General features: G+C 42.4%; 1 protein-coding gene across 1 annotated transcript; it reads right to left on the reverse strand.

Annotated features, from left to right (window-relative positions):
* Positions 1-2,567: 2,567 nt before the first annotated feature.
* Positions 2,568-12,410, reverse strand: src (v-src avian sarcoma (Schmidt-Ruppin A-2) viral oncogene homolog; the record flags this gene model as incomplete). The annotated part of the gene is made up of 13 exons (XM_079226361.1): positions 2,568-5,289; positions 5,456-5,587; positions 6,089-6,242; positions 6,326-6,402; positions 6,865-7,044; positions 7,490-7,645; positions 7,738-7,887; positions 9,178-9,281; positions 9,487-9,513; positions 10,332-10,430; positions 11,042-11,059; positions 11,973-12,072; positions 12,158-12,410. The coding sequence occupies 13 exons, from the start codon at positions 12,408-12,410 to the stop codon at positions 5,081-5,083; spliced, it is 1,659 nt and encodes a 552-aa protein (XP_079082487.1). The 3' UTR covers positions 2,568-5,080.
* Positions 12,411-26,259: the final 13,849 nt, after the last annotated feature.

Consider the following 26,259-nt stretch of genomic DNA (forward strand, 5'->3'; position numbering starts at 1 on the left):
AATTTCTCATGAAAAAAAGGCATTTCCATGTTTATTTTTTTAAGGATAATAATTTTCTAAAATCAATAAACATCCCTTCTTCTGTTTCCCTATCCATGACGTGCAATGTGGACACAACAAGAGCAAGTAAATAAGATCCCTGACATATACAGTGTAGAGTTACCGTCGGTCCGAAATTATTAATCAAGATTGCATTAGTTAAAGTATCTTAACGGGCTACCAATGGAGCCAATGTTCTGCCAGAACAAAAACATTTAGCAGGAATAAAAAACGCCTGTGAAGACAAGACAACCTGTCAAAACTAAAAATAACTCCAGATGATTGTCTTTTATCTAATTCTCAAGGAGGCTGCTGTATTTATACTCTGTTCTGATGCTTAGAACAGGAAATATAGCAGAAACATAAAAGCAGAAAACTACTTCCCCTGTGATAAAAATAAAATAAAAAACACCCTTTTTGAGGCTCCTAAATATAGTTTGCAAATCATACTGAATGAGGTGTCATCTGTGGCAAAGGTAACCACACACACACACACACACACACACACACACACACACACACACACACACACACACACACACACACACCCCATCATCATCATCATCTGACTTTTGTTAAGCAGTTCTAGAGACAAGTTTTAGCAGGAATTCTGTGAACAAGATGAGGCAGAACAAGCAGGATTTAAAAGGTGAATTGACCTAATTTTCCTCGCAGCCATTGGATTGGATTGACCCACCTCATTACATGTGTAAGCTCTGCTCAGTGCGTCTGGCAGCGCAGTGTGAATCAGGATGTTGGATCAAACACTGATCTCCAGCCTGGCAGGTTTTTGGAGAGGGGACACAGAAAGAAAACAAAAAACAGAAGGGAGAATGAGAGGGATGGAGAGAGGCGGTGAAAGAAAACACACATATTTAATTTACTGCATTAATCTGGCTAGTGAGACATTAAGCACATAACCCTTAATTAAAGTATAAGACCTCACAATGATCGGAAGCTGATAAAGGAACCGGAAGGTGTGGCCCTGAATGAGCAGGTTGCAGTCACAACACGTTACACAGTAAGAGCAGCCACGTTTAAAAGAATGCTATAAGAGATGACGTATAGGCAGGACACATGGTTTACGTACACATCCTGTATTTACCAAATACACCGATGCAGTCTATGAATGTCACGGGAGAGTAACAGTACACCAACAGGCTACAAAACCCACCGACACACGCTAAAACTTAGCTACAAGATAACTTACGAAATAATAAATAAATCGTCCCGCACACTGAAAACAAAAAAACGAAACAAAAGAATATTTTCTTACAGGTTAAATATGAGCAAGTGTGAAAGTCGTCCAGAAGTTACATTAGCAGTTTAGAAGTCGTGCCGGAACCGGGTACCGTTGAAACTGTATCCAAGCAGTCGTTTCCATGTTTGTTTGCTTTTTTTTTGGTTGAAGGTAATAAGAGTGCGCGCGCTCACCTGCGCCTCGCGCTCACGCTGCGCGAATGCAGCCTCTTCCGGGACTTTCTGGTAAACGTTACTGATGCAGCGGCACGTGACGACCGGGTGGGAAGGCTTTTAGGTGAAATGGTTGTCCTGAGGGCATCACGAACGAATGAGTGATAGAATGTTTGACTAAACACACCCGAATGTGTTCTTCCCACTGCTTTATGTGTAAAAGAGTATATGTTCATGTTATATGTTTAGTAAAAAAAAAACATATGCAGGGAAACTGACAAACACAAATCATTGCTGGTATTCCGTGTGATTTTCTCTCATCTGAATTAATATAAATATAAGTAAAGTTTAAAATAAGTCAAGTTGAGCAGATAAAGAGCACACACGGTTTCCAGGACCCCAAACACAGCAGTCGGAATACACAGTTTTGAGCTACATACTGCATAAATATGCTGATTATATGTCAATACATCAGTAATAATAACAATTGAAAATCATGTATGACAGGGTAATTCTATTTTTTAAATCAGTTAAATCAAGGTACTTCTATTTTTTAAATCTGAAATACATTTAGCTATTAATACTTCTCTACTTTCCAGTTTTGCTTTAGTAAAATATTGTAATACTTTGCCCCGCACTGCGTATACAATGCCTCATGATATACAAACACAAGTACATAATAATACAATGCATCTCAATAGAATACAGTTGATAAACAAAAGCATCATTTTTTAATTAATAATTTTTGTGGATTTGATCTGGGTGTTCATGAACACATTTTAATGTTGTAATCCTCTATAACATATTATTCCTACTTGGATGTAGTTATGATGTGGTAATAGCAAGGTCAATTTCCACAAATTATCATTAGATTATTTTGGATTTTGTTCACAATATTCATTGATATTCATGCAGCTGGATGTGGGAAACATCTGTTAAAATGTCACCCCCACACTGAGGCAGCTGACAGATAAAAGTAAAAAACAGATCTATTATTGGTTACGGCCTTTGATCACAGACTTATTGACTCACTTTAAATACAATCTCAGCGAATGGTTCCTGATAATAGAGACTGAATTCATTCAGTTGATAAACACAATAGGATACAGTTTGCAATATACAAATTTTATTCAAATATACTTTCAAATTTGAACAATAGTCAGTAGGATTTAACAAAGATCTATTTAGCTGAAAATTCCCATTGGATACAGTAGAAAAGAGTATATATAGGAATATCACAGATTTAAAAAATATCTGCATAGCCAGAGAGAAGACCCACAGAACCCAACAGGAAATAACCTTGGCTTGTAGCAAGGCTGCATACAAATAATATGATCTTTTTCGTGCACTTTTGCTCATAAGCATTGAGTGAGACAGGTCAGGAAAATAAGGGAACGATACCAGAACACCTGACTACACCCATGCAGGTCAATGCATTCATTGTGGCATATGTCCACAGGACACAGTACGCGTCACAGATATTAAACTTCTTCAATTCATGGCAGCCAAATAATGTTCTGTATGGAGTTATTTAATCATATTGAGTAGCGTTCCATGAACAACAAACTGGAGACGTTGATCAAACCATTGAGCGATTGTGAGCGCACAGAGGATGGCAGCACACGCACACACACACACACACACACACACACACACACACACACACACACACACACACACACACTCACAATGTTAGTCAGGTGTACCCAGAAACCCCTCAAAATGTTTCACAAGAATGACATTTGATTACCTGCTCATTTACCAGCCTCAGAAGCAGCACCAAAATGATTTGAAGATTATCACAATGTAAACATTTGTGGTTTTGATTGAGTCAGGAGATACGGAGCAGTTCTCCTCTATAATTCATAAGTCATAGAAAGAGTCATATTGAAAATATACAACCAAGATATACGTTTTACAGTAATACGAGCACAAAGAGAAAGAAAAAAACATTTTTGTTTCTATAATATATATTTATATCGTTATTATTATGTTATTTAACCCATGAAAGTACCATACACATTAAGGTTTGAATGATGATGCCAAAAGTCAAATAAACAATTGGGTTATTTTTCAAAGGAATAAATTATAAAGATGATATATACAAAAAAATATTAGCATTAAGGATATTTACAATAAAGTCTCAAGATGCCAATTTATTTGCTGTACATGCTGTTTATATGGGAAGGCTCTCTGGTCTGTTCACTACAGGCTGGAAAGAGGCATAACCATCCTCAGAACACAGGATCGCTCTGTTGCTCATTTATCACAGAAACATATTATCTCCAGTGTACGATTGTGCACAAAAATGCAGTAAATAGGAAAATACTGAGGCTGATTAAAGATAGAAATGTTCATGTTAAAGAAGGTCAGAACAGAAAGGAGACAAGAAGAGTCACCTGATTTTAATTTGAATTCTTGAAAACAAATCACCACCGTGAAACCATGCTGCTGAGCTGGTTGGTACTGTCCTCGGGTGCAGAAAACAACTGCTTACACAACTCAAACTTCATTGTAAGAAAGGTAGAGTAGTAAAATACACTTTGACACAGTAGAAGAGAGTACAAAAGAGATTTTCAAATGGCACAAAAATCCTTGCAGCAGAATTCTTGTCTTCTCCATCCTGAGACGACCATTAGTGATCAGTAGCCTTTGCATTTGTGTGCAAGAAAAGTCACAATTAGAAAATAGATAGACTCTGCCTGTTGTCTTCTTTGAGTTTAGCTGTATGTTGGTCACAGCGATACACCAATTTGTCCAATTGGCGAGTGAGACAACACACTCTTATGAGAATCAAAGGTGTTAGTCTGGAACTTAATCTTACAACAGTTGGGAAAATGTTGCACAGCGGAAGCATGATTATAAAGTCAAATCGTTCACCTGAATTTAATCCAGTTGATCCAGGTCTAACAACAAAAACCCACAACGTCCTGGCAAATCATTGTACGCTCCAAATAGAAGCTTGTCAATTGGCAAAGTGGAAGACAGACTCTGAGCATGTGTGTTTCAAATGGTACCCCAAAGAAAATTTAGAGAAAATAGACATCTTGAAGAGGGGCTTTTAGCAGGGCAACGCTTGAACCCAACATTCCTTCTCTGAACTCCCATATTTGACCTATATGGAGTCTTTTATGTCATAGTCTGGTGTCACTTGCAGTGTTGAATCTGGCAAACTACAAGATCAGTCAGATGAGTTAACACAGGAAGAGTGCATGGGGAATGTAAATTATTAGGACGCCTTACAAACACAGGGAAGGTAGAAAAACATCCTTGGATGTGTAGGGTGTGGATTTGACTGACAAACAGAATAACACAGAACTGTATAATGAACTCAAAATACCACAGTTTAGACTTTTACTTTGAAAACAGTCCATCAGAGCGGACATGTTGAAGAGCATGACTTTGGAAAGAGGCAGGAACTGAAAGTTGCTGATTGATTTCATGTCCCATTGATACTACTTGATGTCAGAGAGTAACTGATAGTACCCAGAATGCAGTCGGCTCTCTGCCCCGTCATACAGTACATACATACCCTGACACATACTTGTCCATGCACTCTGGGAGTAGATGCACATGCTCAGTTTTGCGCATGCAGGAGGACGCATGCACACATCCACATTCAGCCCAGTTACAGGTTCTCTCCTGGCTGGTACTGAGGCTCTGTGGAGGTGAAGTAATCCTCCAGGAAGCCCTGCAGGTACTCAAAGGTGGGCCTCTCCTCGGCCTCCTTTCTCCAGCAGGTCAGCATCAGCTCATGCAGGGATTCGGGGCACTCTGCTGGGATCGGCATCCTGTAGCCACGCTCCACCTGGTCCAACACCTCCCGGTTCACCATACCTGGGAGAGCGAAGGTAAGAAACACATTATCACAATTTGAGCCACATCGTTTCTAATTACAGATAGACTCCCAATCATAAATCTTTATGCTGTTGGACTGGTGGAGCGTGATGACTCAGTAACTGAGTCTCCGTAACAAACAAATGGGCTAAAAAACAATCCTTGCCTGGATAGGGTACTCGGCCTTTGGTGGCCAATTCCGTCAGCAGGACTCCGAATGACCAGACGTCAGATTTAATGGTGAATTTTCCGTACAGAGCAGCCTCGGGAGCCGTCCACTTGATGGGGAACTTGGCGCCTGGAAGCGGAAAGGTTTATCAGCAAGTTAAAATAGCAGAGACTGAAACTAGATATACCGCCTTGTGGTTGTAGTGTACACTTTGTTTCAAACGTGAAGGCTTTCCTGAAATATCGCATTATTGAGAATGGACAAGTCAAAAACAAAGCACATAACAGCTGCTGCGTAAATTATTACGTTTCCTGGAGTCTAACACCTGAGATTATCAAAGCGAAAGAAAACAACATTAACCTCTGACAAAATGTTTATTTTTTTAAAATCTTTTTCAAATGATTATTTATAATATACTAAATACTTTCACCACTTCAGATCTAAAGACATTATTCAAATTAGACATGCTGAGGGAAATATCCCTCTTTAGTTGAACTGTTCATTCACCATAGCCTGTGAGGTGGTGTCACAAACAGATAGGACTTCATTTTGGTCACAAGCTGAGCAGGTGGGGAACCACTGCGCTGTATTGAGAAACTTGTAAAAACAACAACCTCTTCCTGGTCTCACCTTGCCGAGCAGTGTATTCATTGTCCTCAATGAGGCGAGCCAGACCAAAATCAGCCACTTTGCAAACCAGATTGTCTCCCACCAGGATGTTAGCGGCTCTCAGGTCTCTGTGCACATAGTTCATCCTCTCCACATAAGCCATCCCTGAAGCAATCTGAGAAAGAGACCAAGCTTTGTGATGGTCCGTACCGAAAGAAAACACCAGAAATACTTAAAAAGCAAAATATTTGTGCTGACCTGTGAAGCCATGTCTACCAGTTGGGGGAGGCGGAGCATTTTACCCATGTCGCCTTTCAGGAAATCCAGTAAGCTTCCTGTTGGCAGAGACACATGCAGGCTCATAAAATTGTCCCTTTATTGTGTTATTATTCTATTTAAGTACATCCATAATGATGTCTACATAATACAATGATTATTATCAAGTGTGAGTTGCTTAGTTTTGATGATTGCCTGTAGATATGTCTGCCTTGTCTATAATGGAGCTACATGGCATGTAAGCTCGTGGTGCTAAAAGCGGCAAATAAAAAAAAATTACATTTTAAAATATATTTGAATTTGCAATCAGTAAACACATCATGGCTTGACTTTTAATTGGCTCCCGTTATTAAACAACGTTGTTGCAGTCATGCAGGTTTTCAGTAGATACATTTCCTCAAATACTTTTTTTTTAACTAGGCTACAACTATTTGATTTTTAATAATGAAGAAAAAAAACGTGTTTCCTGAGTTCTACTGTAAACATGATTATGTGTGAAAGTGGGATGAGTCCTCGCTGACCTTGTCCCATGTACTCTGTGACGATGTAGATCGGTTCCTCCGACACCACAGCATAGAGCTGAACCAGTTTTTCATGTCTGAGTTTCTTCATGACCTGAGCTTCCATGAGGAAGGCCTCAGGAGACATTGTGCCGGTTTTCAGAGTCTTTATTGCAACCCGTGTTGTCCCGTTCCAGGTTCCTGTAGACGAGGACAGATTGTGATTAGCTACAACACCAAACACCACGTGTATACGTGAAAACCTTTAAGAAGCAGGCAGAGAAGTTGAAACATTGAGATAATGTGATGGCTAAAAGGTTGAAAAAGCAAAAAAAAAAAAAAAGATAAATGGTTAAAGTGCCTTCCAAGTGGTAGATATACGATTGCAAACTTTGCCAGGTAAATTGTATAACAAATGTTTGTAAAAACATCCACTTTTGTATCGTTAAAAGTTCAATAATATCCAGTTTATCATATTGTGTTGAACATTTGGAACATGACAAGTGAAGATGAAGGAATAAACTGATGGGAGGTACATCTCACAAAAAGTGAACGTAAATGTCCCCACAAAATGACAGACAACTAGGTGAAACACTTTCCGAGATGTCTGGGTTTTTATGAAGAAATAGATCAAAGCCCGGCTTACCCATCCAGACTTCTCCAAAGCAGCCCTGTCCCAGCTTGAGGTCAAGTCGGAGGGACTCTCTCGGGATCTCCCAGGCATCCTTGGACAAGCCCTGAGTCTGAGGCTTCAGCACAGGACAGATGTCTGACAGACTGTGACACAGCCCATCAGAGTGCTCTGGGGAACACAAGAGAGGACATGTTGTAAAAAAGGAAATCCAGATTCTTTCCAAATCATAGATTCATCTTCATGTGCCAGTATGAACTCACTGCGATAGTGGTTAACAAGCTGCTGCAGGTTGCTGAACTGTGTGCGTGATGTGATGTAGAATCCTCCGCTGTCCAGCTTCCTGATCTTGTAGTGCTTCACGTTCAGCCCTTTGGTGTTGTCATAGTCCAATACAGACAGACAGTAGGCACCTGGAAAGAAGAAGAGCAAACATATGTATACGTGGCAAGTAGACATGTGCTACAAGTCTAAATGACTCTAATAATCTGGGATGAAAAATATTGAATCAATCAGAAACATCACAGAAATATAAAAGTAAGATATAAATTGTTTGATGCAATTGTTTGCGTGGATATTAAAAAGATAAATTAGGCTTCAAAGTTTGGGTGACAATGTGCTCATTGCGCCACCAGAGGGCAGTGTCAGTCAGATGAATAAAACAGCATGAATCCCAGAGCTCTCTGATGTTTGAACTGGGTGATATGGCCTGTAGTTGTACAGTCCTCAGCCTCAGCTCCACACTGACCTAATTCTGTCGGGCTCACCCACCCAGTACCTCTCCACTCACTCAAACTCGCTCTCCCTCATCCCTCCCCACCTTGTCCCTTTTCCCATTATGTGCAGGGCTTACATAGATATCCAATAATAGGGCACTATGGGAATCCTGCATGTGTACACAAATCACACACACACACACACACACACACACACACACACACACACACACACACACACACACACACACACACACACATACACACAGAGCTAGCTAAACCTGTGGGGACCTTGCTGCCTAACTATCTGCAGACCGAGTCCCACAGGCGTCACATCCATCCCATCTGCCTGCATCGTCTCTCTACATGTATTCACACCGACGCACCACTGACATGACGCAGCGTGCCGCACAGCAGACAGCCTGCATGGCGACATGTCTTAATGCTTGACAGAATTTGTCTTTCTTCTCCTCGGTGCATTTTGGTAAGACGTGTCAATGGCTTCACGTAGAGATCTGAAGGTTTTTAAAAAAAATATTTTGAAAAAATAAATTATAAACACAAAGAAGCCAAATAAAAATTGTATTTGAGAAAATACCATTAATAAATGGTATTTGCAACACATTTCAAGGACAAACTTGCTTCCTCTTAAACTTGTTAGCTTTTACCGTTTATGAGGGCTGGGTATCAATAGAATTGTTTTGCTTCAGGTGCTACACCCTATCCGACTTTCATTAAAATATCAAAATAACAATTTAGAAAATCTGAATTTGTATCTGAATAACATATTGCCCATGTAAAGGCATATTTGCCTCCGTTGAGGAATTTCTCTGACATAAGCCCTTTTTTTATTTAAAATAATTTTGTAGCAGACTTTGGATACTCAACAGATTTTGATACTTGATGCAAAGATCACATTTTGGTCAAGACTCGAGGCGTATTGAGGTTTGACTCCCAGCCCAACGGCTTTCTGTGAGGCACACTTACCTTTGGTGGTCTCACTCTCTCGCACCAGGAAAGTCCCTCTCCTGTTCTCCAAACTTAGCAGCAGCCTCTCTGAGTCGCGGCGAGTGACTTTACCAAAGTACCACCTGGTGCGGTTGAGATAAAAAAAGAAGCATGGGACACACAGGGAGCAGGTTGGTGAGGGGAAGAAGATGTAATGTGGGTGGAGGAGAAGGAATGAAGAAGCAAGGGTGAGTTGCTGCTCATGGTTTCATAAAATGTAGTGAAACTTCGTCTTTGCATTCCAGATGCAATGCATATACTAATGCCTACAGTGCAACAGCGGCTTACCTGGACTCTAGAGTCAGTCTGAGATGACTGGAGGGGCAGGAGGAAAAGTGAGAAACCGAGTTGTTATAAAAGTAGAAAAGATTTGTGTGTGTCTTGATATAAGCAAGCAGGTTAGCAGGTAGAGGTAAGTAGTGTGTGTCCGACAGGAGGAGAAAACAGTAAACGGCCCTCAGTCATCCACATTTTGGGAAATACGCTTATTTGCTTTCTTGACGAGACCTAGATGCAAAGATTTATACCACTCTCATGTTTTTAGGGTAATTATGAAGCTACAGCCATAAGTCAGTTAGCTTAGCATATTATTAAGAATGGTAACAGAGGGAAGCAGCTAGCCAGCTCTGTCCTTACCACAAAAGAAAAAATCGCGGTGCAGTGACTTCTGTGTGAAGTTGCCAGACTGAGACTCTAGGAAGTTGCTGTGCTCGACCAAGAAATAGTCCCACATATGTAGTACAACCACAAAGCGACGTTTTCACACTGGGGTTTTTGTACAGAATATACACACACAAAATAGTGGCTTAATAAGTGAGCTACATAGGTTTAGGGAGGTGGATTTCGCTACCTTTGGACAGAGGCCAGGTTAGCTGTTTCCCCACGTTTCCAGTCTCTATGCTTAACTAAGCTAACCAGCTATCTGGCTGTATTAATCCAAGGGACAGACATTAGCAATATTTCAATCGTGTCATCTAACTCTCGACAAGAAAGCAAATAGGTGTTGCACTTTCCTCAGAGACCTCATTCAAAATTAACATTGACATTAAAAGCAAGAAAATTCTTTAGAACCAAATGTTTGAGTGCGCTTAATTATTGACAGATACAAGAGACAGCAAGAAAAAAAGGTTTACTCTTCTGCCTGGATGGAGTCAGATGGAGCCACATAATTGCTGGGGATATAGCCGCTCTCTCCAGTGGTAAGGGAGCGCGCCAGCCACCAGTCGCCTTCTCTGCACAGATAAAACGATAACACACAGCTTTACGGAGGCTCATCACATACCCAACACACAAATGAGTCAGTCTGACTTTAAGGGCTTGTGTTTATCAAGTGTCTCAGAATATAAATGAGATGCTGCTGCTGATAATTTTGCTTTCTCTGTCGCCACTCAAAAGGTTTTAGTTCCCACAGCAATTGAGCTCTTGGCTCCTGAAGAAGCTTGATAAATGCACGCCCAGGTATTTCTATTTGGGTGTTATGTAATTAGAAACACACATGCATTCATGTAGGTATGACAACAGGGAGGGATGGCGCTTGTGTGTTACACTTAATCAGGGAGTGAGTAGCTTTGCAGCACTAGATTCACTTCCAAAATAAAATTACCGTTTGATTACATTAATTGCCAGTTGACCTGGATTGATTGTAGTGCTGCAAGGCTTCGCACCAACTTCCCTAGACTACTTTACTGAAGGTTCAGCGGTTGCAAGGCCAGAGTTATGTGGTTTGTGCCTTTCTAGTGAAGTGGTATTACGGCGCAAAAGTACTTTATATGCTTCAGGTGATACAAACACAGAGACAGACAAATGGCACATTCAAATACAATTCCAGGGAAGCTTCACAAACCTGCAGTTCACCTTCCTCCTGCAAAAAACATTGTGATGGTTTGTGACGAAATGGAAAAGAGAGATGGAAGGGAAATGGTGGAAAAGGAAGGGGTTAAAGAAAGAAAGAGAGCACATTATGAGCTGTTGAAGAATAGCAGAGTACAGATTCATAATATGGTGCATAAAGCTATGACCCTAAAATATTTAAATCATTGCATAACTTGTAGACAAGGGATGCACAATGATGAGGCAAAAAGACGAAAAAACATGCAGGGCGCACAACAGTATTAGAATAAAAGTCTTTTAGGTCACTGTACATGGCTGCAAAATGCACCAGAAAGCTATGACAAGCCTGCCTGACACCTTGTTTGACTGTGATAATCCGTAAACTAATCTTAGAGATTGTTAATGGATTCTGGTTATACTTGACCCAATAATGATCCAGGTCTTGGCTTAAGGGGCCAGATGCAGTGATAATCCACTATTGTCCTCAGCTCCTGCCTTCTAGGTCAGCAGTTTGTAAGTGGGGAAGCAGCACTGGGGGTGCAGCACTACAGTATTTGGTTCACTGCACCTCTATTGATTCATAGTGCAAGCACTAAAAACAGACATGGCTCTCTAGAAGCAGGTTGATTTATGTTCGGTAACTGGGTCTGGGGAAAAAGCAATGAAAATAGCCACATTCGCTTTGAGGTGGGCCGAGTAGTCTTTTGTGAATGAAGCAAAGATTGTGCAGAAACACGTCAGCAAGCTCTACTGAGGAACCCCGTTTCTATGGATACAGAGGGTTTTCAGAGAAGCGACAGGCATTTCGGGGTGCAAAGCAACCAGTCAGACAACCGAGCGATAACTCAGACAGACAATCTGTGGACGTGTCGATGTGCATCATTCACACAGTGACAAAGATTGATTTAAAAAAAAAGAAGGACATGATGCTGTAATTTTCTTACGTGTTGTTGACTATCTGGAGGCGTTCACCCTTCCTGAAAGAAAGGTCCGAGGCCGTTCTAGACTCATAGTCATACAATGCCACAAAGGTCGTCACGCCTCCTATTAGGACAGAAAGTTTGGCCATTACCAGAGACATGTTGTACATATGTTACAACAACAGACACAAGAAATCCCCAAATCTCACCTGCGAGTGTGATTCTGTTGGGAGAGGTGACAGCATTGTTCTCCACACCTCCAAACAGGGACATCTCAGGATTATTGGTCATAGACTGATTGCTACCCAGACCTCCATCCATAGTGGGACTACGGTTGGGTGTTAAGGACTGTTGATTGGAGCTGAGGTGGTGGCCGCCAACTCCTCCACCAGAGCTGAGGTTGCCTTCGAGGCTGCGGGTTCGCTGGCCGACATCCTTGGGCTTACTCTTGGATCCCCCCATGGCCAAGGCCTGTAGTGCATTCAAGGAGAGATACAACAGTATGAGACCACAGGTGGAAAAACATTTTTGTGATGGAAATTGCATTTCAAGGCACTTTCAAACATAAATTACAGAATAAGTTTGCATCCAATAGACTTGCTATAATATGTCATTTTCTCAGAATACATTCCCTGGAAAAATTCCTCTGACTTCAACAAGGCCAGATGCAGAAACCAGAGACGGAAAGGAGACCACGGCTCTAAACCCACCGAGACACAGTGTCATGTAGACCACATGAATCCCAACTTCCCAACGGACGGAGGAGCAGCTGCCACTCCACAGTTTCCAAACACACACATGAGATACATTTCACCCTACTGCCACCAGCTGAGCAGATATGTCGCGCATTCCTGCATGAACATGTGTCAGACACAGATGCACTGAGCCATCTGAATTTGGTGCTATCATAGACCTTAGCTTTATTCAAATTGATCATTTAAAGAAGAGTCAGTTTATTTATCTAGTCAAGCTGGGTATCTCCTGCCAAATCCTATTCACAGCCATGCCCCTTGTAACGATTTGGCTGGGGCGGCAACAAAACGGATCATAGCCACCTGGTCCACCAAAGGAGTCAGTTTAAATCAGTCTAAAGTCAGTTTAAATGGAATATTTTTTGCCGGCTTACCTTGCCTTGAGGCAGCCATTTTTGACAGGGAACTGAGGCATTTGTTTTTATCTATGCTCTCTCCATAGCCAGCAGACTCCACTGGAGAAAAAAATTGCAGTTTTACCTCGCAGAACATAGGGGTTTCTAATCTGTGTAATTGCCGGACTTTGGTAAATCCAAACTAACCCTTTAAAAACACCAAAGTCACACAAGAGCACATACATACTAACCAATCAAGGCTAATCAATGGTTCTGCAAAGATACAATATCAATGGATTCTTATGGCTTTGGTGAGAGCAGAGACAACGGCTTCAGTTTCCAGTCAGAAACATAGACTAGAGCCTACTCACCGCAAGGTAAACCAGCGTACACTTAAAGCGGTATACATTTTTTCAGGCGTTTTTTTTCTTTGAGGGGGCTAAAATACATTTTGCTACATTACTTCTGTCCAGTAATTCTATTTCTCTAAACATGGAGTGTGCACATAGATGTGTGCCGACCACAAATCTACTGAAGGGAATACACTGACCATAGATAAGAACCTCACCCACTTCAAAACACCTGACTGATCCCCTTTAAAAGGTGAACTGACAAGTACAAAGCTCTTTAATGTTGAAGTAGTACTGAATTACTTAATTGATCAACAGAAGATTGATCACCAACAATTATGATAACCAATTCATCATTTAGTTAATTTGCAGCCACACTTGCAGCATTGTAAGGTTCTGCTTAGACACACTGTTGTTACTACCAGCATGCTAACATGATGTAAAGTAATGTTTAACAAGTTAGCGTCTTAGTTTAGCATGTTAGAGCACGCTAACATTTACTAATTAGCACTAAGACACAAACTACAGCTGAGGCTGAGGAATGTCAATAGTTTTCAGGTATTTTGTTCATAAACCAAAGAATTGGACAAATATATTTTTTTAAGGAAAGTGAATGGATCAACAAAGTTATTGTTGGAGATGACGGACAACCGACCAATTAACATTTATATCACTATACAGTATCTGCAATGCAGAAAAATAAGAAAAAAACGGCAAACATTCAATGGTTTGAGCCTCTCAAATGTGAGGAATTTTCAGTTTTGTTGGTTGGACAATACGAGCAAATTGAAGACAAAATCTTGTGTTTGAACAAACATTTGCTTCGTTACACATGCAGCAAAAAACAACATCATAAGTCCTTGGAGAAATGTCTCTGACACCATGACAAACCAAAGTCCAATAGTCATTTTTATTTAGCTCGGTTTTGGTTTCAACCAAATCCTGCAAAATATATCTGTTTCTTAGGCAACGCCGTGCTTTCCCATGTGGTTTGGTGCTGGAGAGGAACACTGGGGTAATCAGAGCTTATTTGCTCTTTGTTGCTGCTGCAACAAGGTTAATGCGAGACTTGTGAATGAACAAATATGGAAGATTATGGGCTGTAAAACTAAAACAAATTGCCTGATGCTAAAAAGATGCTAAAATGCTCTGTAATTTGGATGAAATGTGAGGTGATAACTCCCTGTGGTTCCATCACTACAAGGGAGTGACCCTGTTGACATTATAGCTCATTTGCTCCCTTGTTAATTTGAAACAATTGATTGGTGCAACTTTATTGGTAAGAAAAATAATCAACACATGAACTGATAATGAATGAACTCTACTGTGTATTGTTTTTAACAATGTATTGTTTGTTAGATTATCTTCCATTGCCTGATAAGAACAGGCCAAAGGTCAAGAGGGCAGATTTGGACTCCACGTCTCTTCATGACTGAAGCTTTCCCGCCTACTCGGGCTGATGAAGTGGCTCTAATAACAGCTTAGTGCCAGGAAATTGTAACACTAAGCCAAGGATAATTTAGAGACTCAAGCCTGTGCTATCATGGATAGATATAGCCATGGGGGTCCACTAGGGAAATGCTAATTTACAGAAAACACTAAGGTGGGGTGGCTGGGGAGCCCTTCTGATAAGCAGAGGAGGGTCCCAGTGCATATGGGTAGTGTCAGGATGCTCAGCTCTCAGCTGACATTACCCTGCCTGACTGTTGCTATTTAGGAGGCCATACATCTGTTGGATCTGACATTGGAGTCAGCCTAATCCTAAACAAGAGACAAGCTTTCCATGCACAGGCTAGCTGGCGTGCTCGCCTCCAGGGCAATGCAGCAGTGACATATGTTGGAAAATGCGTGGCACAAAGAAGAGCACAGTTATCTAACCACGCAAGGGATATTATCAAAGCTGTCACTGGTTCTTGTCTGTCATTGTGCCTATGCCCCCCTTATTTCAGACTGGCAATCTGCTGGGGAAGGGATTTTTAGTCAGTTTTGGAGATTCCTATGGATTACAGTATGTGCAAGTGCCAGAAACAGAAAGAGGAAGCAGGAAAAATGAAAGGAAGGGAGGAGCGACGGGGGTTCATTTTGGGTTGGCATCGTAAACGGGAAAGGGGAGGGCGAGGAATCGAAGAGGGGGTCAATGGAGCCGGACAGTCGATACCCCACAGCTCCCCCTCCCCCTCCGCCACCCCCCAGGGCATGTCTGTGTAAATGGGAGTCGCATCCCAGCAAGTGTGACATAGCGTGCAGGTTTGACAGACACAAAAAGTGCAGACACAAAGATGTCGGGTGAGTCGGGGAGCTGCTCTTTGTGTGATCTGTGTTCTCCCCGAGCAAGCAGACATGTTGCATAGTTAATAAGCTATCGGAGGCAGAACACTGCGGAGACGCTGCCTCCCTCATCTACAGTTGTTGGCCGAGTTAAAGCTTTCCCCGTTCCACGCAGATGCTTCTTTCACTTCAGGGTTGTCGCTTTAATGCGGGATAACTCTTAACTGCTTAAATAAGACATTATGTGGACAGACCATTGCTAAATAATGATGACTGACGCTGACATGCTGAAAATGCTTGTAGGACAGCAGCCGTGCATGTAACATGGCATGTGATATGATTTAGCCATTCACAGATTTCAAGGTTGAAAATAAGTATGTTTATTCGGCCGGCAGCGTCCTAATACTCTGACCCGGACTGCATACCCAGAAAATTACACTGAAAACTCCCGGAGAGGGAAGACCAAACCAAGTAAACACCAAACAGAGCACTGATAGTGTCTTGGGCCTTTCTTCACACTCAGTTTGCAACAAAACCATCTTTTGTCAGCTCGCAGCAGGCGGCGTAAACAAAACACAGAAGTGGCCTCTAGCTTGCAGGCTGCCAGATCTTAGCGTGTTTTAGCTCCAACAGCCGGCAGGAAATATGTAAATGAAGGAAGTCAAGAAGACAAACAATGTCATGTTTTGCAGGAATCATGTTTGTGTTGTGTATCATCAGTAGCTAATAGTAAAGAGAGCCTGATTCTGGCCTAATAGGGCTGAGGTACTGTAACAAGCACCCACTGTCTGGGGATGGGGGGGTGGGGGGCTACATTAAAAATCCCTCTGGCAAAGTGCGGGTGTGTGGCTGAGTATGTGGGGGATTTGTTTAATTATGCATAAGATCTGACAATGAATTCCAAATCCTTCAAGTCTCCTGGGCTTTTGGTAAATGGGAATAGTCTTTGAATATTGCTGCCGGGGTTGTTTTCCCTTTACAGGATGTTGTATATCCCTATTTTGCTTGCTTTTTCATTTAATATGAAAAGAAAACAAATACGAGCCCCGTCATTGAAATCAACGAAAAGAGGTGGTGTCTTTCAACCATTAATAGGCTTCACTGATGTAGTCTTTGTCAGGGCAGGATCGTGACACTGGTCCATTTCCCACAACAACACAGGCTTTGTAATTAAGTCTCCGCTGCTCTGGCTCGTTTAAAAAAAAAATCTTTTCATCATTCGAAAGGATCAAATAGTCATGAACATCAAAATTGAACAATCCTGCCTCAGATGATCTGTATGCAGGCTTAATGACATATTCCCAACTACGGGGCTGAAGCAAACCCAAAGTAATACTGAGGGAGACGGTGAAACTCTGCTATGTGACGTGGCATGTCAGGGCTTGTATGTTGCGATGACAGCTACAGTCAAAAAGACCACTCACTTCTACCTCGTGGTGCTAGCTGGTGTTGGCCTGTGGATGCATGTTCTGACAATACCTTCACTAATAAAGACCGGTCTTTAATGCCTCAGGCAGTGGGTTAAAGGTCACAATTAAGCTTTAGCTGAAACAGTACAATTACAACAATGAAACTTCTGTCTGAACACTTCGTCACATTGTAGGAATAACAAGCGTTCCTGCATGATGGCAAATGTTTAATTTGTCCGTGTTGTCATATGATGACGGATCACTGAGGGCAGCCAACATGTGATAGTCTGAAGCCCTCTGCATTTTGAGATGAACGATGAAATACTTGTAGAGGAACCTTAGAACATATAGTTATTCACATTACATTACCATTTTGTGTAGGTCTATTTTTAACTTAATGTATCATTGGCCATATCATTAAAAAAAGCAAAAAAATTGTCTATACCCCAAGCAAGTCTCTTCCTCGGCTCTGTAAGGTTCAAGTTACTGTGACTAGTTTAGACATGACAGCAATGCAGACCTACATTTAATATGCAGGAATCTGAGATAAATAAAAGATAAATAAAGGAGTTAGTTGCTGGTCATATCAGGCCCAGACTCTGATGGGGATGTACACAGCTTGACCACTTTAAAAGAAGTACACTTTGGATCAGAAAAGCAACATGATATGATCCTGAATGTGGCCATTGTGCAGGACATGGCTCACACAGTGTAAAGGAGACAAGTTAACATGTAAGCCTCTTCTGTGAGTCCTCTTAAGGGAGCTGAGTGAACAGGTGCTAGAATGTAGGGAGACATTGTCCTTTTTCTTTTTAACTCCATTTGCAAAAGCAGACATGCTTAAAATGGTATGTGTGCGTGTGCTGTCTGATGCCTGGCGGATGTATTCCTTCATCGCAATGCTCTCTATGTAATTACTACGAGGGGGGAGCGGGGAGGCTTTGGCTCCTGCGTCACCAGCCACCAATTGTAGCATAATCCAGCCTTGCTTGTTCTGTCCAGATTATTAACATCTATTCCCTAATCGTATTCACCAAACGCCGTGATGACATTCTATCTGGGGCCTGCAAACAACTCGGGCGCTGCGGCAACAAGACCGGACAGACCGGTCAAACCACTACAACTGTAGCTGCTGCTGCTAGGCCTCAGAGCCCTGCTGCTTATCTTGTCTCAACAAATCCATCTGCTGTGGGAAAAACGGCGGAGAAAATCTCCACCCACAATAGTTTACAAGCCATTTATACAGTTTGATAAAGTAACGCATGCACTCATGCTGTATCACAGCAGGTGGGCTGGTTCCTGGTTCAGGACAAACATCGGTTGTAGTTGAATGTCGTCTTTTTTCTCTTCTCCTTCAATAAACATAAAATAGAGGAAATGGCTGTTTGGATGTGTTTGCACACCGCTGAATCCACTGATCAGCAACTGATAAGTATCCATCCACACTTCCCATTAACCTCCCCGTTAGGTTGATCACAAAGAGCTAAGATGACGTAGCATAGCAGCAGAGAGTATGTTTTAAAGCGTGTGGCGTTAGCAGCTCTTTTGTTTTGTAAGTACACACCGAATCAAACTATGAACTCGGAGCTGCTACTCTGAGTTTGGAGGTGTGAAGGTAAACAGACGCCCCCGGTGGCAGGACTTTGCTGAGTCCTGGATAAAGTGTGTGTACCGATCTCACCCCCACACTCCCACACACCCCCACCCTGTGCTCCTGTCACGGACAGACACGGGGATGGGAAGGTGGTGAAGTCAATATTTACCATTCCACACATGCACGTACACACGTACACACGTACACACACACACACACACACACACACACACACACACACACACACACACACACACACACACACGCGCGCGCAGCTCGTTGCCATGGATGCGATTCCAAGCATTCCACAAACCAACAAACTACACAGATGTAGTCTAGTTGCACGCAGACTTTCTGGGCCAGAACACTGCATGCCTGTCTGATGAAGTAAAAGGCAAGATTAGCGGAGGCTCCATCTCTCTAAATTATGTGCATATCTGTCACTCCATGAGAGCATTTGGGAGAGAAAACAGAAGAGGGGTGAGATAAAGAGGGAGATAGTGGCACAGAGAACGAGAGAAAAGGTGAGGTCACCTGAAGAAATTCTTTCCATTGTGATGTATTTCCGAGGTCTACCACGGGAAGATTCCCATCAAAAACATTTATGTTTACTCATTTTCGCAGTCTCTCAGGAGGCTGCAGGGTTTGGGCTTCTATAATGGGATCAGAGGATGTGAGCCCTTATCCCTTTCTGTGAGTGCATATTTGTTTGTTTCTCACCACTGGTATTTGTGCTAAAAAAGCGACCTACAATGTACTCAGATCACACACACACACAGACACACACAGCTATCCCAACCTTTAAAATCATATGACATCTCTGGGCTCGTAGAGCTGAGACAGCTGGCTGCTCTATCTTAAACCCCGTGCTTACAGAGGAATTTTTTTGTCCACTTTCAAACAACAAACACTGCTGGCACCAACCGTAGGTTCATGGATTTTCTGTTATCCCCTGGTACTAATCTGAGTATGACATACACCAAATTATTTTTGGGATTGAGGCTCAGTGAGAAAATATCTGGGCCATTTTAGATGGCGAGACCTCCTAAAAGAGTTTGTTAAACAAATAGTTCAGCATTTCGGGAAATGTGGCAATGTGCTTTCTTGCTGCAAGGTGAGACGTGAACATTGATACCACTTTCATGTCTGTATGCTAACATGACAACTGTTAGCTTAATGTAGCACAGAGACTAGAAATAAGGGCAACAATGGGCTGACCATGAAGTAAAATACGCCTTCCAGCACCTGAAAGGCATGTTATGTCACCTTTATTTAGCTTAAAAAGGTTGATTTGTGGTTTTACGGGGGGATTTGTATTATCCTAGGCTAGTTGTTTCCCGTCTTTATGCTAAACTAAGCTAACAGGAAGAGACGTGGACTCCACAGAGACCTTTTCCCCCTGATTATAATTCATCTCCAGTAAACTCCTCCTTGTTTTCATCTTCCGTCTTCTCCTGTAGCTCGTCTGGAACCATCTCCGCCCATTTTGTGTCAAATCCCACATGGCAACACCCTGTTTCACAGCAATTAAATATGGAGAAGATGCCACCCCACAGTGAGACGCATGTCATACAACATTTCTCCTGCCACACTTGCAACCAGTTCAATCCAGGTACATGCCATCTATCTTTCTTGACCAAGTCATACAGTACAGAGTCTAGTTGCACCAGGTAGTGACTTTACACACAGGTGGCTGTGTATTCATACCACAATCATTTTGCACCTTTCCCTGTCAACTGTGTCCTGCTTTTAAACACTCACCTCTGAAGTTCTTGAAAAACCTTTTCACTCCTTTTACCTTCAAATGTTTCCCCCCTGGAATAGACGTAAAAAAATTAAAATAAAATCGCACAAAAAGTAGTCCCGTGGTTTAATTGAGACGTTCAACAATCCTTCCTAGACTGGGTGTGACAGGCCCGGCTTAGACGAGACAGACAGAGGACAGTACTGTTATTTCCTCTTCTTAGCTCACCAGGTGTGTTGCAAAACAACACATACATTCCAGCACATTAACCAATAAAACAGTTTACAGTTTCATGTTTATAAGGAGGGGAAAGCATAATGTCAAATGGAACACTAAACAACCTCATGTTAAAACACATGCCCTGTTTTATAGCCCAAGGTCTCTCAGCTGTTCCCTTATCGCTTTTGATGAATACAGACATGCATCCAGCAGCAGCAGCAGCAGCAGCAGCTATCATTCCTCCTGAAAACCTATACGATCTGAGGCATCTGTGGCATGCACAGTACCGTGCAGAGACCTGGGGGTGTTCACTGTATTGTGTTGATAGGGGGAAAAGCTGCGTATTGTTCCTTGGTGGCACATTGAATACCAAGAATAGACAGAATACTTGAAATCTGCTCCACTGTTTCCGACAAACTCCAGCTTTACATCCGTTTCTCTTGGTTCTGCTCTCATATAAACATGGTCATTAAGTCAACTGAGACTGATGAGCTGTGGTCACGTGTTCAAACAAGAAGCGGGGAAGAGAGAGAGAGAAAGAGAGAGATAGAGAGAGAGAGAAGATAAATATAATCCTCAAGGGCTTTGGCAACCCCCCCCCTCCCAGTTTTATTCGCTCACTCTCGGTCCAACCTCACCCCCTCCCCTCTCGAACTCTTTGCCCATAATTTACCCAATCCTTTCAGGAGAAGGAAAAAGGTGAACATAAAGGATCTCAATTCCTCTGATGTGTCAGCCCTTTGTCACACGAGGAGGAAAATCTATTTTTTTTTTGCTTACCAGACATTGGTGGGAGTGGAGAAACATTCAGAAACAAGAGAAACTCTTTCGCTGGTAATGCAACATTACAAATATACAAGAGAGACGCAGCATTCGCGTGCAATGTAGATCTTCTGCAATATCATAGGGGCCTAGGTTTTAATGCTTCAGAGTAACTAAATGTCGCCTACAGTGAATCCTTAAATTCGCCCCCTCTCATCACATTTCAAAGAGGCAGCATTTGATCAGCTCAAGTCCGCATTGACTTCCAAGTGCCTCATGCTTCAGTAACCTAAGGCTTTCACCATTTAACTTCTCATCTGCACAGCCAGGCAGTAAGAGAAACACCTGCAGCCCAGATATCTAAAGTTCAAGTTATCCCAAAAGGTCTATGTACAGTATATAAACCTACATATATACATGGAGAAGGAGGGAGAAAGAGCTGCTCATTAAATAAAATAGAAAATCATTACAATAAAGCAACATAATAGCATGTTAACATGATCAAATATGTGAAAGTGAGCCAGGTGTGCATGTGCGATTGTGTGCATTGTGACATTCCCAGGTTTGTTGCAGCAGTGCGACTGAGCCCAGTCATGGTTGAAGAATGCCGAGTGGAAGAAAAAGGCGAGTCGTAACTTCTCTCCTGCTCGCGCAGCCCAAAGCAGGAATGCACGGCGAGCAGGTAGAGACACCGTCAGATGCCCAGGCTTCCCCCGAGCCACACATGCCACCCACCCCAGCACATTCCCTTTACCGTCTGTCAGGGAAAGAAGCATCAAGCAGCCACGTTGGAAGAACAAGAATGTGAGGCAAGGTCGCAGCACACACTGTGAGGGTTCATCCAGCCATGACACGGCTCTTGTGCTCAGTGTGAGCACAACGTTAAAAGCATGCTGAGGATGTCATACTGCTGTGTCCCCAAGAACATCGCTATTATTACCTTACATTATATTCAAATATATATATGTTTTAAATGAGTCTTCACTGACAGCATGGGGGAAAAAGAACACTGCAAAACATTTGGGGAGTGAGGGAATAGCAGACTGTGCTTCTGTGCAGATGCAGAATTATAAATATAGCATGCTGTATCAACATTTCTTTAGCTGCTATGGCTGAATTCAAACTGAAAACAAGACGCAAAGATCCCAGGCCTGCTTCCTTAGAGATATACAAATAAGAGCAGCAGAAGAAAAAAAACATCTGAAACACCCACCGGGGTTTGGCATTAAAATTGTAAAATGTCCCTATGTCCCGCTTCATCATCAACACATAACTGCTCCCAGTCATGACATTTCCATAACAGATTGGAGGGCGAGACCTCCCAACACTGGAGTGATTTCCTCCATCTCTTTTAATCCACCCCTTTGTTCAGAAGGCACTGATTTCAATATTCAAATTCAACTCAGCGGGGCGGTGAAGCAGGAAACTACACTATACTATACTTGCTAGGCAATCAAAAGCTAGCTAGGCAATCAAAAGCAGAGCGTTGGTTGTGTGGTTGGAGCTTTTCTATACGAGACAGAAGGCTGGGTTTAATAAACTACCCCTGCTGAGAAAGAGGAAAATGGGCCTGTTCTGTATCTGATCCAGACTCACATCAGAGATGAGGGCAGAGGTCAAAGCCGAGAAGAAACACAATCCTGTACCTGTTAAATGTAATAGAGCTGCATTTTCATACAAAAAGGTACAGCAAAGAGGTCCTGCATCCTGGACCCTACCTCTTGATGCCCATCCTCTCTACCTCCGTCTGCTGACATGGATCGTGGTCATCTGGATCGCGGTCCATGACTACGATTAATTACATGAATAATTTATTTCGTATTTATTGAATGTGCTCTAACTGTTACGTTGTTCAATCTGTACACATGAATATTGCTTCTGTTCATCCGGGGAGAGGGATCCTCTTCTGTTGCTCTCCCGAAGGTTTCTTCCCTTTTTGTCCCTGTGAAAGGATTTTTACTATCTTTTTTGGGGGGGAATTTTTCCTGATCCGATGTGATGTCGTATGTGTACAGATTGTAACGCTCTCCGAGGCAAATTTGTAATTTGTGATTTTGGGCTATACAAAATAAACTGAATTGATCCAGAACGAAGATGTTGGTATGTGTGTGTATGCGTGTGGTGCATCAATTAACAGCTAAACATGAAAGGAGCTTTTTGCAAAATTCAAAGTATATCTATTGCCTCGAAACGGCTTCCAAGATGGCAGCTAAAGGTGGCAATGGTGCTATAAGAGCAGACATCTAACTGGGCTGACAAAGCTACCAGTGTTTACATGAGGGGGTTACCTGCCATATGGACTGTCATTAGTACTTGACTATGTGTCAATATGAGAGCAGTGGCCATGAGCTCACCAGTGGGACACAACAGTAAAGAATCAAACGCATTAAAAGGCACGCAAGAACAGTCCGGCTATGTAAACAAAGCTCTGATTATCACATACAGAGCAAGTTAGTTAATTCTCTGCTCGGGTAGACATTACTCCACTATATCTTTACATCGAAAAAAACAGTTGTTTGCTGCAATATTATTGCCCTGAATATCATAAAGAGAACCTGGAAAGTAGGTGGAAGGTCCACCGATTTTGAAACACCAATGAGTGATGCTATAAAGATAAATATGAAAGTGAGAAATCACAGCAGTGATGGTCATTCTGATAAGAGAGTAAAAACATGACTTATTGCTGCTTTAATATCTAAATTACACACATGAAGCATGCAAAGATTTTTTTTATTATTCTACCAGTTATTTTTTACCACAATTATGTCTTTTCAAATTCATTGTTTCGTCCAACCAACAGTCCAAAACTCAAAGGCATTCAGTTCACTATCACGAAAGAGAGACAAAAGAAGAAAATCCTTTTGGATTATGTTATAATAATTTTGGTCGATCATCAAATCATGTTTTATTGTCAGGAAGTGATTACAGAACAAGTAAAGACATGCACAGCAAAAGATGAACACTTTGTTTGTGTTGTGATAGTAGTCATGGTAAGTACAGTGATAAATACATTAAAGTACTGATTCTGCTCCTCGATGCGTCACTCAGAAATCATAAGTACCCACATCTCTTCATGTATATTTTGAACAGGACATTTCACATAAATATGTTCCTGCTCTACGGTTTTGTTCAGACGTTGGGTGTGACGGGATCGATCGTCTCCGCAAGTAACCGATCTGCATTAAAAACTCCCATGTCAACAGATCCCACAGTGATCCTCAGAGGATGGAGCGCCTCCCGCTTGAAGGAGGGGGAGAGCAGCATGTGCTCCTCTGAAGCAGCTCATCGTCCTGACCAGCCTCGCACAGCTGCGCCTACACAAAGCCACACATAGAGGCTTCTTTCCAAATGCCAAAGACGCTTTTCCTGTCACAAGAAACGTGCACGGAGCGATGGGAATGAGGGTGTGAGAGTGATCGCTTTTCCACAGAGGCAACAGTGGGTGGATTGAGTGGAGATGCGTGGCCTGTGTCACCCTGGCCCGTTCCCAGAGCAGAGGGACAGGAAGTGGCGATGGGATCCTGGGAGCGTACAAGCCCTCCTCTGTGTGTCTGCATCAAACTATCAGATACTTCATTCAAATGGACAGCAAGCACAGGCCCCTCTGACAGAAGGCTCAGAGGGATATGTCAGGAGCGCTTCAGTTCTGCATCCTTATCATTCAACTGCCATTACTGGGTGCAATGCACCAGCTTTGCTGCTCCATGTTTGAGCAGTGTATATATCAACTTCTCTCCTGCGGTTACTTATTCAGGAAGTAATAAAATACAAAGTGCACTACAAAGTAGAAGCAGCATGGAAGTGAAACCTTAAGGTTCATGGCCGACAAAGCGCACACTGTAACGAAGGCAACAATGACGGACACAGAAGTAGGCCACCAACGCGTGAAGCTCAAACAGAGAGAGGCGGACGAATAAAGACAGGATGGGAGAGATGAGACACAGGGAGAAAGAGTGAGAGAACAGGTGGCACTGGCATTCCCATGCTCAACAGTGTGCCCTTGAAAGTGGCTGGGCACAAATTACCGACAAATCTGGGCCAGAGCGACAGAAGTTTAGTATCTGCCACATGAAAAATTCAAAGGCTTTTGTCAGCAGGAAGCCATCACAAATCTCAAGCCCCTCTTTCGTCTTTCTCTCCCTTCGGAGTTTGTCGCACATCTCATTGGCAAACTGAAGAGAGGTCTTTGGCATTAGACAAGTGTTTTGTATTACTCCAAAGTACTCCAAAACCAAAGGGGAATAATGTGTTGTTTCAACAAAGAGGAGGCAAACTACTACTACTATACAACGACTACTACTAGAGCCCCGACTCATGTAAAGTCATCCACAGTCCTGCAGTTTGTGATCTCTTGTTAAAAATAGCTAGATCCTCTTTCTGTATCACAAACAATTGTATCACAAACAAACAATTGCAATATGTCCCGCTCAATGCCAATTAATCCCCATCTGACCTAAAGGAAAGTGGGCCACTCACTCGATCAAATGATGAACTCAGCAAACTGCCCGCGAGAGGGGAGTCTGTTTAAATGCGACTGCTCAGTTCACTTCAAGGCAGAAGCAAATACACACATCACTATCAATATGCTTGGATGGGATGCTTGGGAAAAAGTCTCTCTATAGACCACCCCTAAATGGTTCTCTTCCATCTTTCTGAATAGGTGCACAAAGGCAATTTTGAAAGTGGAAGCGACTTGTCTTGAAGCCGCCGATTCCTCCAGGGCCGGATAGCTGCGGAAACAAGCACTTCATTGATGCCAGGCCCAGTGTATCACCCTGACAGACAGACCACTCCAGTATAAGGGGGGACAAAGGGGCCAGTCCACAGCCACGTTGCCAATTAGCAGGAATTTCGTCCACGAGAGCCACTTTCCACCAA

Source organism: Taurulus bubalis (genome assembly GCF_910589615.1).
Source record: "Taurulus bubalis genome assembly, chromosome: 11".
In the NCBI taxonomy this organism is placed as follows: domain Eukaryota; kingdom Metazoa; phylum Chordata; class Actinopteri; order Perciformes; family Cottidae; genus Taurulus; species Taurulus bubalis.